Source organism: Podarcis raffonei, chromosome 8 (assembly GCF_027172205.1).
Source record: "Podarcis raffonei isolate rPodRaf1 chromosome 8, rPodRaf1.pri, whole genome shotgun sequence".
Classification (NCBI taxonomy): domain Eukaryota; kingdom Metazoa; phylum Chordata; class Lepidosauria; order Squamata; family Lacertidae; genus Podarcis; species Podarcis raffonei.
The window spans coordinates 39,242,800-39,254,612 of record NC_070609.1 but is presented as its reverse complement, the minus strand read 5'-3'; the positions used below and the strand labels follow the sequence as shown (position 1 = coordinate 39,254,612).

General features: G+C 48.2%; 1 protein-coding gene across 1 annotated transcript in view; it reads right to left on the bottom strand.

The window, feature by feature from the left end:
• Positions 1–5,554: 5,554 nt before the first annotated feature.
• The window catches only part of LOC128420304 (uncharacterized), a 32,553-nt gene continuing 26,294 nt past the window's right edge, over positions 5,555–11,813 (bottom strand). Inside the window, exons 22-27 of the mRNA XM_053401912.1 lie at positions 11,516–11,656; positions 11,181–11,261; positions 9,976–10,123; positions 8,341–8,493; positions 7,005–7,071; positions 5,555–5,808 (exon numbers count right to left, since the gene is read on the bottom strand). Coding sequence (XP_053257887.1) covers positions 5,622–5,808; positions 7,005–7,071; positions 8,341–8,493; positions 9,976–10,123; positions 11,181–11,261; positions 11,516–11,656 — 777 coding nt within the window. The 3' untranslated portion in view covers positions 5,555–5,621. The remainder of the gene's footprint in view (positions 5,809–7,004; positions 7,072–8,340; positions 8,494–9,975; positions 10,124–11,180; positions 11,262–11,515; positions 11,657–11,813) is intronic.

Below are 11,813 nucleotides of genomic sequence, written 5' to 3'. Positions count from 1 at the left end.
GATGGAAGTTGGAACAGCGTGCGCGCGCGCAGTTTCAAATCCCAGTGAAGGGCGGAAGAAGGAGGGGAAGAGCCCCAAGAAATGTTATCTCTGCCAGCAGCCAGGTCATTTTGCCAGAGTCTGTCCACAAAGAAAGGAATGGCAAGGGATGGCAGGAGCTGTTGGGGGGAAGGAGGAGGAAGGGCAGGACCAAGTAAAAGCCAACGCCTGACTGCCACCATCAGGGCACAGCAGTCAGGCCAAGGAGCAGTAAAAGTGCCCATGCCGGAACCTCCGAGACCAGCCCTAGTGCTAGAGGTGTTGCTAGAGCTGCCAAACGGACATCCCTTAAAGATAAGGGCGCTGTTGGACTCAGGCAGCTCCTGTAATTTTATGAGCAAGGAGTTTGCAGCAGAACACCAGATACAGACAATCCCTTTAAGCAACCCCTTGCAGGTGACCACGATCGATGGGAGAGAGCTGTTGGGAGGAGAAGTCAGCTTACAGACCGTCCCAATGGTAATGAGGGTGGCCAGGCACACCGAAAGAATAGCGTTCAATGTGGCCACCTTGGGAGGGGCTCCCATTATTTTGGGGATGAGCTGGCTAGCGTTGCATGATCCGCTAGTGGGCTGGCATCAGAGAGTGGTCTCCTTTGGGTCAGCACATTGCCTAGAACATTGCAAAGAGGGCAAGGCTCCGGAAGGGGCAAAGGCCTTTCTAGCAGGAACAGAAGTAACGGACAAAGGAAAGGTGCCCAAACAATACGCTGACCTGAGCAATGTCTTCAGCGAAAGGGAAGCAGACAAACTACCACCGCATAGACCCTTTGACTGCCAGATCAATCTAGTCCCTGGGGCCCAGCTCCCTGTGGGCAAGCTGTATGCCATGTCAGACAGGGAAATGCAGGAGTTAAGGGAGTTTATTGACAAAAACCTGAAGAGAGGTTTCATCAGAGTCCAGAGCGGTGGGGGGCAGCCCAGTGTTTTTTGTGGACAAAAAAAACACGGATAAACCTAGACTTGTAGTGGACTTCCGGGCCATAAATGCAGTGTCGGAACCAGTGGCTTTCCCCATGCCCAGGATTGATGACATTTTGACCCGGGTGAGGAAGGGAAAGATTTTCACTAAACTGGACCTAAGGGGGGCATACAACCTGATACGGATAAGGAAGGGGGATGAATGGAAGACAACAATGTTCACCCCTCTAGGGGCTTTCGAATATCTCGTTATGCCTTTTGGATTACAAGCAGGCTCAGCATGTTTTCAATCGTTCATGAACCACGTCCTGGGACCTCTGCTCTACAAGAATTGTGTGGCCTTCCTAGATGACGTATTAGTCTATTCAGAGAATGAGGAGCAGCATGTAAAGGACGTCAGAGAAGTGTTGAGCCGACTGCAAGCTAACCAACTGTGGGTGAAATTAGAGAAGTGTCAGTTTCACACCAAGGAGGTGGAATTCCTGGGGTACCGCTTGTCAGACAAGGGATTAGCCATGGAACCAGGCAAGGTCCAGGCGGTACTGGAATGGAAGACACCGAAAACGAAAAAAGATGTGCAAAGATTCTTAGGGTTTGGGAACTTTTATCGGAAGTTCATCAAGAACTTTGCCCACTTAACGGCTCCCATCACGGACTGTCTCAGCAGCAAGAAGAAATTTGTTTGGACGGTGGAAGCGGAGCAAGCATTCGAAGAATTGAAAAAGGCCTTCGCTTCGGAAGAACAGCTCCTGCATGTGGATTTACAAAAACCCATGAGAGTGGAAACTGACGCATCAGACCGGGTGGTGGGGGCGGTGCTTCTTCAGCCGGGGAAGGATAAGTCGGAGTGGAGACCGTGTGCCTTCTTCTCGCGGAAGTTAAACAAATCCGAGAGGAACTACACGGTATATGACCGAGAACTACTCGCCATTCACGAAGCATTCCGGAAATGGAGACACTTACTAATTGGTGCACAACACAAGGTGCAAGTATGCACGGACCACAAGAATTTAGAGTACTGGAGAACGGCACGAGTGCTCAACCAACGGCAAGTGAGATGGGCACAGGAGTTCTCCAAATTTTATTTTGAAATTTGCTATGTGCCAGGCCCAGAAAACGTCAGGGCGGACGCTCTCTCACGCAAACCAGAGTATTTGGAGGGGGAGGGAGCACCCGAAGAGAGACATATCATCCCAGAGGACCGCTGGGTGTGTGGGGCGGCGTTGGTGGGGCAAAGGGAACTGGTAGAGGAGACGCAGAATGATGAATACGCCCAGAATAAGCTCCGAGGTCTAAGGAGGGAGGGAGAAAACTCCGGAGGTTTTGAAGAAAGAAACGGGGCATTGTATTACAAAGGGGCACTATATATACCCGAAGGGGAATTGAGAGGGAGAGTACTCAAACAGCTGCACGACAGCCCCACAGCAGGGCATTTTGGGCAACACAAAACCATGTGGTTGGTTACTAGGGAATTTTGGTGGCCCAGGGTGAGGGAAGATGTAAGGGAGTATGTAAGAGGGTGTGACCAATGCCAGCGAGCCAAGGGAGAAAGGCGGGCGCCGGCGGGGTTATTAGAACCGTTGCCCACACCAGAAAGGCCATGGGAGGCGGTATCGATAGATTTTATGACTGATCTGCCGAAGTCCAAGGGGAAAACCGCCATACTGGTCGTAGTAGACCTGTTAACTAAGATGGGCCACTTTGTAGCGTGCTCACATGCAGTCACGGCGGAAGAGACAGCTAAATTGTTTGTAGAACATATTTTTAGACTGCATGGCGCCCCCTTGAGGTTGGTCTCAGACAGGGGCAAACAATTCACGTCCAGGTTCTGGAGGAAGCTCATGAGCTTACTGCACATGGAGGTCAATTTTTCGACTGCCCGGCACCCAGAAACCAACGGGCAGGCGGAAAGAGCAAACGGTATCCTCCAACAATACCTGAGGTGTTATGTCAATGACAGAGAGAACGATTGGGTGGAAAAGTTGGCGCTGGAGGAATTTGCCTACAATAATGCGGAGAATGTGTCCACCGGGATGAGCCCCTTTTTGGCTAATTATGGGTGCCACCCTAGGGCATTTCCAGGGGGAGGAGGGGAGAGATGGAGCGTCCCAGCCGCCGAACAGTTTGTAGAAGAAATGGAAGCGATCCATCGTCAACTCCAACTCAACTTAGAAAGGGCCAAAGAACAATATAAGAAGCAGGCAGACAAGAACAGAAGGGAAGGTGAAACCATAAGGGTGGGGGATCAGGTGTGGCTGTCAACCCAAGGATTGCCATTCAAGGGGGGTTGTAAGAAATTGAGACCCAAAAGATTGGGACCATTTGAGGTCATTCAACAGGTTAACCCCGTGGCTTTCAGACTCCGGTTACCGAACCACATGAAACTGCACCCAGTATTCCACAGGTCATTACTGTCACCGTATAGGGGGGGAAATGAAGGGGTTTCCCCACAGGGACCAGTCTTAGAAGAGAGGGAAAGCAGCAACCATGTGGCGGAAATCCTCGACTCCAGGTGGAAGGGTCATCAGGTGGAGTATTTGGTAGCGTGGGAAGGGGAACTGGAGTCAGAAAACACCTGGGTAACGGCAGAGGAAGTCAATGACGAGGTCTTGATTGAAGCGTTCCATCAAAGGTTCCCCAGGAAACCTCAGTCAGTAGCGAGGTTCCGGAGGGAGTACTTTGGCACCACCGACGAGGAGGAGGAATTGGAAGGATTCACGGGGTCTGAGTTGGAAGAAGGAATAGATTCCGATGAGGATGAGTACTTAGAAACCCGAAACAGCAACCGGTGGAGGAAAATGTTCGAGACTTCGGAAGATGAGGGAAGTTCTTTCAGGGGTTTTGCTCCCTCGCCTCCAGCAGAGGAAGGGAGGGGAGGGGGTGGAGGGGGCCCTGGAGGGGAGGTGGATGTCAGGGAACTGTCATCGGAAGAACCGGTGGTGCAAGGGCTCCCAGAGGTTGAGAGAGACTTATCAGCGGAGGAGGGAACCAGCAGGGGAAGAGAAAGAGCTCCAAGGGAAAGTGAGTCGGAAGGAGGGCTCAGAGACAATTCCAGCGAGAACAGCGAGGAGGTTTCAGGACCTCCTATAGGGACACCCACTCCTCGCCGGAAACTGTCACGCAGAGAGTCCAGAAGACGTGTTTCCGTTAAGGAGCTTTTATGCTGGAAGAAATTCCGTAAATGCCCACTGTCGGATTCTGCCAGCGACTGACGGAGCCATGCTTATGGAGCTCCGTTACAGACAGTGGTTTGTGGACTTAGCCAAACACTGAGGGACTAGGAACTTTACGCACAAGCAGCTCAACATCCCATCACACCCCTTTCCATCTCTCCCCCTTATAAATCCCATGCAACCCTTGGATCCTTTTCTTCCATCCAGGAAAATGTGGAAGGTTCTTTGCTTCCCGTCCCCAGTGGTATCTTCAGGTAGGGCTGGGAAAGAAGACTCAAGCCAGACCCTGGAAAGCTGCTGCCAATCAGTGTTGACATCACTGAATTAGATGGGCCAATGGTCTGGCCAACAGCGTGAGGCAGCTTCCTTTGTCCCATAATCTCTAAAGCCAGCCAACATATAGAGCCTCTGAGTTGTTCAGTTGCCAAAACACATGGAACCATCTGGCCAGAGGGAGAGAGAGACTCTTGAAGATATTCCCTGACCAGGTGCAAAGCCCAGTTCTCTACTGGCATGCATTGCTGACTGAGCAAACCACCCTTGGAATTCTCTCTGATCAGAGGCTGATCCCTTTGCCTGTCCAACCTTGCCCATATTTATAAGGAAAAGTTTGAGACAGACTTTCTGTTTCACTTTCCATTTGCTTTTAACTGAAGCTGGTCAGGATCAGGCCCTCAAGATCCTCCCTGATCAATGGGGGCTGTCAGCCTATTATAAGACTTAGCTAGGAAAAGCACTGGTTTGTATTTTTTTTGTACTGTGTAACTGTGCTCTCTGCTTGCTTTATATACTGCTGCCTTTATACAGGCTCCAAGGTTAAGAACTGCAGATTACAGATTGAATTTGAGCTGCCTGTCCACAGGTCAGAGTTTGCAAAGAGCCCCCACCCCATTTAGATTCCTATCCAACCTGCCAAGCTTTGGATTTCTTCACTAGGTGTTTGAAAAGGGGGGAGGTGGTGGCAGGTCCTCCCAAGGAGGAGTAAATTGTGAAGGACACTTGTCCCACCCTCATGGGCTAGGCATTAACATTTCCCTTCTGTGACTTCCTGCCCCATTTATATTTTTCATCTAAAACCCAACAGCGAGGAAGTCAGCTTGTCAAAGTGGGCACAATCTTAGAAAAGGTGAAATGCCTCTCCTAAAATAATGCCAACTGCCTGTGCTTGTTTGCCAAGTATTTGCGTGAGAAGAATTTTAAGATTAGTGACCTAATCTGACTAATCAACAAGGCGTTGCAGCCATGCTCAGGATTCTTAAACTGCACTGGGGCATAAACTCGTTACTCTTCAAATCACTGGCAGGATTTTCTAACTGTTGATGTGAATCACCTGGCATTTCTGCTGTATAAATAGTATCTCATAATAGCTAAGATTTTCGGCGTTAGAACATGCGTTGAACAAATGCATTTTTCAGACTGAAATAATTCTTGTTGGAAAGTGTTTGTTCTGAAAACAAACAAAAATAAGCTGGGGCAATTTGGCCACTGGCTACAGTTCCCCATGTTTTTCCTTTCCTTCAGCCATTTTCTTCATTTTTTCAGGCAGTGTCTTTAACCAGAAGTCCACCTTGTTCTTCCTCAGCTTCTCTGCTTTCCTTTGCTCCAGGTTTAATTCCAAATATTCTTCATTCAGACCATACTGAGGCCATTCCACCAAACCTTTGCCATTTGGATTCCTGAAAAAGACAGAGCCGAGAATTCAGTTCCTATTCAGCATTTTGGTTTTGTACTTTTTGGCATGTATGTAAAGCCACTCAGTGGGGCCATACAGCATCTCGGAGCGTATCGCCATCCGTATACTGACGGCATGCATCTCTCTTTCTGCCGCTGAGATGGTTGGTGTGCTGAACTGGTGCCTGGTCATGGTGACGGCCTGGATGAGGCTCAATCCGAAACAACGAGACGCTGTTAGTGGGTGGTTCCTTGGTAATCTATCCTCTAGCAACCTCTGTTTTCGATTACAACAATGCACTATACATGAGGCTGCCTTTCAAGACAGCTCGAAAACTGCAGCTGGTGTAGGATGTGGCAGCAGGACTGATGAGGGAAATGAAGTGGTCTGAGCCCATCATTGGTTCTGGCAGAGCCGCGCTGGCTGCCTATCTGTTTCCGGGACCAATTCCAAGTCTTAGTTTTAACCTGGAAAGCCTTATGTGGCTCAAGGCCCTAAAGCAGGGGTCAGCAACCTAAGGCCCATGGGCCACAAACGGCCCACGGGGGTCATTTTACCAGCCCCCGAGCCGGCCCCGAACCGAGCCACCTGCTTGGCGAGCCCTCGCGCGCTGCGCTAAACCAGTGTGGGGACTCGCTTTCGCAGCACTGGAAATCGTGTCTGCGCATGCACAGAAGCTGGAAATCGCATCTGCACAGATGCCAGAAATTGTGCACCTGTGATCTGGCCCCCAGAGGGGGCTCTGCGGCAGTGAACCGGCCCAGGCAAGGTAAGCCTTGCTGACCCCTGCCCTAAAGCCTCTCCTCTTAAACATGGGTAGACCTTGTGCTCATTGTTTGAGGCCCTTCGCTGGGTCTCCCCTCCAAGATAGGTTTACAAGGGAGAGGGCCATTTTGGCTGCATCCTCCCCAGTGAGGCCTTCCTGGTGCTGTCATTTATTTACATCCTTTCAGCATCAGGTCAGAACGTACGTCTTCTTCCAGGCATTTCAGACAATAGGATTATCAAGATTATTGCTGCTTCTGTATTACAATTTTGCTGTCATTGCGGTTTATTGTTAAACGTGATTGTTGATGTCCTTGCATTTGTAAGACACCTACAGATGCTTTATGATAGATATCAAATAATAGCAATTATTAATAACAATGCAAATATTGCATCCACTGAGGCATAGTGTTTTGAAATAGCCAAGAATCTCACCCATTTCGGGCAAAGTTGCTCCAGTATTTCATCATTTTTCTGCTGAGCTCTTTCTCGGCCTCTGTCGCTTTATGTGAGAAGTACAGGGGGAAGAACGTATTAGTCATGTAGCATGTAGTAATTCATGTAGAATTTATGGTATTGACTATCAGTAGAGCTTTAAAGAGGTATTTCAATGTTATCATTTGCTTAAAATTTGTTTTGCTTCCTCATCTGTTTATGGTTTTTGTTTCCTATCAGACGTAAACTCCTAGTACCCTTCAGATAAATTCCCAGAGTGGCTTAGTAAAGATATCAACTATCAAACACTGGGAACTGTAGTTTGCATGCCACAGAGTTGCAGTTCCCAGCACCCTTAAACTACAGTTCCCATTGGGGGGGGCTGGGCAGTCTGATAAATATTGAAATCAAATTCCATGGGCATATTTAAACAGCAGTCTGTGAACTGCTAAAGCTGGTTAATGATTAAATTAATCCTTGATAATGTTCTTATTCAGCCTGCTTCTCCAAGGGGGGAGAAGTTCCAGGTCAGCTCCACTCACCCAAGTTTGGTTGCCTTTGGAAGGAGGTCGCTGAGGCCATTTCATAATATTAGAGTTTCTTTACAGATGTATACAGGTTAAGCATAGCTGGAGGCAGCAGTTTAAACACCCCGGAAGCAAATCCCACCTCAGACTTCCAGAGAGAGGCAAACCCCCAAAAGGCACATTCCAGAGCTGCAAGACTCTGCCCCTTCCTGCTCACTCATCCTGAGCTAGAAGTGGGAAAGGCCATGTGTCTCCATGGTGCCCAGTTCGCATGCGCTCACATCGGGGCAAGACACAGAGAACAAATGGAGCCCACTTAGCTCACCCAGCCAGCCCTCATCACTGCTGGAGCAACACCAGTCCCTAGTGGCATGCCTGTTGTGTCCTCACACTGCACTCCCAGAATGGCTTTGCAAGGCTGGAATCCGGGGAGGGCAGCATAAGAAAGGCACACCAGCCATGCTCCCTTCTCACACCGCCCTCCCCAAGTGGTTTTGCAAGGCTGGGATATATCAGATCCTAGTCTCACAAAGCGGTGCCAGCCTGGCTCAGGGAGGGGCAGGAGCAGTGCTTGCCCCACCCTGAAAAATGAACCCAGGGCGATTGCAGCCCCCCCACGCTATGCCACCTACGCCTTCAGAAGACTTAAGGAAGATCCAGCCATTGAGGCAATAATCTCCATTACAAAAGAAGCCAGTCTTGCCCAGCCTTAAGAAATCCTTCTGACCTTATTGACTTTCTCCTGTGCAACTGCACCTTTCCCTGCCTTATAAAAGCAAAGCAGAAGAAAACATCAATAAGATTCTTACCCATCAAAGTGGCTGACTCACTGCCTAAGAATGGCATCCCAAATACAAAGGCAAGTTCATCACCATGATCTGCCTTCACAAAATCTGGCTTTGCGTTTTTTAATGCACTGGGCCGGTGCTGGAATTCATAAAGGTAGACAGGAGCTCCAGAATCTGAAACAAAAAGTGGGTGGGGGAGAGGGGAGAGAGAGAGATCAGTGTTTGCAGTGATTACTGGGACACCATACATTACGATGGTTGTGATCCACAGAGCACATATGATCACAGTCATTAGCATGCACAATGCATTTGTTAATATCATGTGTTCACCACATACCTCATCACAGGGACACATGTCTTAGTGGCAGCTATAATTTGGACTCCTATAGCAACTGGCTCAGAATGCCTGGGCAGCTAGTCACTGCCAGCTACTGGGAGCAAGACACACTGTCTAGAAGTCGTCTCTGGGCACAAGTCAAAATGTTCATTATGACAGTACATGACTTGGGACCAGGATATCCAAAAGATTGCTCTCATACAAGTCTGCTTGAGTGTTGAGATCCGGGACAGAGGAGGAGAGAAAGAGAACTTCTGTCTGTGCCACAAATACCTGAAGAAGGTATTTGGCAGAAATTTCAAGAAAGAGGCTTTTCAGTGACCGTTCCTGGACTTTCGATATCTCGGCCAAAGGAAGCCCACACAGCCCATTCTCTGATGACCTTCTATCAGCAAGCAAAGCTAGTGTGGCACAGAGGGTGGAATGTTGGACCTAGAACCTGCGAGATCTGGGTTCAAATCCCCACTTGCCCATGCAGCTAACTGCATAACCTTGGCTAGTCACTGCCTCTCAGCTTAAACTACAGCAAAAAGGTTGTTGTATGGGGATTAAATGGGGATGCTACCTGGAGCTCCCTGCAGAAAAAAAGAGAATAGAATATAAATGCAGTAAATAATTTTTTTGGGGGGGAGGGGGAATCAGACAGGGTTTTGGTCACCAAAGTTAACTTATAATATCAACTGTAAATATGGTGGCATTAGTTTCATGCAGTGCTTTTTTCTGGGTGAACACAGGGGGATGCATACCCCAAAACATTTTGTGAATCTTTGTACAGCCCATTTACTGTATTTATTTCCCCCGATTTGAACTATAAAATGGTGCTTTTCTTCAGTCAAAATGAGAGTACCCCTAAACATATTTTTAGAAAAAAAGCACTGGTTTAATGGAAGACATTTTATCTGTGTGGGTCTAATGGTTTTGAATGTTATTTTGTATTTCACTTCATACTTTGATGTGGTTCCACTGGGTGGAAAAGTGGGGTTAGAAATTGATCTATCATAAATAAAATGCATACTCCACCTGGCATAGAATCAGAGGACAGGTTGTGGGGAGAGCAAAAGGGTGAGGCAAGCTGAACCCACTCCCCTGGACCAGCAACATCTTCCCTCCCCCTCCCCCCAAGTATTTTTTTCTCATCCAGGTTGGGTTCCAAGACTGGAACCCAGCACCTCTTGACAATCATGGAGCCTCTAGAAATTTCCCCAATGCAAGAGCTTCTAATGAGATCTTATGATGAAGGTTGGTATATAAATCTAATAAATAAAATATATAAATAACGCTTTGCTGTGGTCATTCCGTTATTTCAAAAGTGAATTCACCTCTATGATATCTAGCTATCTCAACAGCAGGAGCAACAAAGACCATATCTCCCATCATGTCCAGAAAGCGATCTCGTAACTTGACACGGTCCTTGGTGTCTCCCAAGTATTCATCCAGTGCCGTCTGCAGAGGCTCAGGTGATAAATTCTGCAAGGAAAGGAGGAAGCAGGCACATTAGAGAAGGTCATGGGAACCACTGCCCCTCCTGCGACATACATTGCCCAGCAAATGCCGCCAGGGAAATGGGTGCAGCAGCTGGGCTCTTCCAGGAAACAACAGCGACAACACATGACAAGGAGAGGAAACCTCTGGCTTGTGGGCCACTCATAGCCCTCAAAGCTTTGGGATCTGGCACCCACACATCTGCTTCCTGCCCCCAAACATGGCAATTAGGCTTAGAGGAAAATAGGTTTTCCCCCCTCCCCAAGGCTAATTTATCATGCAAGGAGAGAGGAATTGGAATGGGCTGGGGAGGAGCTGGGAAGAAAATAACCCTCTCCTCAACTGAACCTTTGCACAACAGGGTTAGTGAAAGCATCCCACTCATGTGAATGGGAACAATTTCAGGGATGTGGGAGGAGAAAAGGGGAGAGGCAAAAGAAAGGCAGCTTTAAATGTCTGTGTCAAGGGTGTGTGTAGGTGTGAATGAATGGATTTGTGGAGGGGTGTAAATGATGCACCCCTGACAGGGAGAGAAGGGGTGCGGAACCAGTGATGAAGACTTAATCCCACCTCCCTGGTTTCCATAAAAGCAGGAAAGGGGCCAAAGACCTCTACCAAAACTTTGAGGGGATCTACCTGTTGAACACCCCTGCTTTAAGACATGCAAAGCGGCAGCAGAGATGCCTGTTTGCAAAAGAAAGCAAAGGGGCCGCTGGTTTTTCTCCACTGCCACTGCTTGTGGGTGGGTCTCACACTCTGCAAAGATGTGGAGGCTCCCACCACCACCACACCGAGTTTTTGTTCTTGTTTCTGTAACTGGCACCTGATGTTGTGGATCATTTGATCCTAGATGCATGTTTAATCCCTGCTTTAAAGGCTGCAGAAATGAAACCACAAAGGCTGGAAGGGAAAGGCCTTTGGAAGGGGCCGGCCCTGTTCTGCAGGTGTTTCTTCTGCCCCTCTTTATGTTATCTCCCCTTTCCCATACACACTGGAGCTTGTAGAAAGCTCAGTAAGTAGGGCTCGTTGGCTTCTCTCTTACCATGGAGGCGGTTATCCGCTGAAACAACGCAATGATGGTCTCCTTATCCATGCCTTCAGTTATGCCGGAGATGTTCATTGCCTGTGGAATTAAATAGAGACTTCACATTCAATATCATCCAAGGAATATGGAACCCTGCGTTCACATTTCACTCATTTTACCTGAGTTTGTAAAGCCACAAAAGACATGGTAAATCCATAAAGAGGATGAGGAAGAAGGGAAGGAGGGGCAGGGAGTTGCAGCAAACATCTTTCGCTTTCAAAATATTATTCAAAAGCACCAGACTCTATTGCAGCCACACATCAGGGTACAAAAATAAATTGTGAGCAACTTACCGCAGGAACAACCCATCCGTATTCGTGATTATTCAAACCTAATAGATATGGGACAGTGTTGAATTCCTTTGAGGCCAGTAGTTCCTTGGGTGCCTTTCGAAGGAACTCTCCATCAACTACTGCGGGGATAATCCCAAATCCCTGTTTGTTTTTAAAGGAAAGTTCTCTTTAATGTGTGTTGGATCCCTAGAAACAACTGCAAAAGTTATGTATAACAAGAATGAAGCAAAACTGGAGAATTCCAAAAGTAGGGACATAGGAAGCTGCCTTATTACAAGCCAGACCACATCTAGCTGAA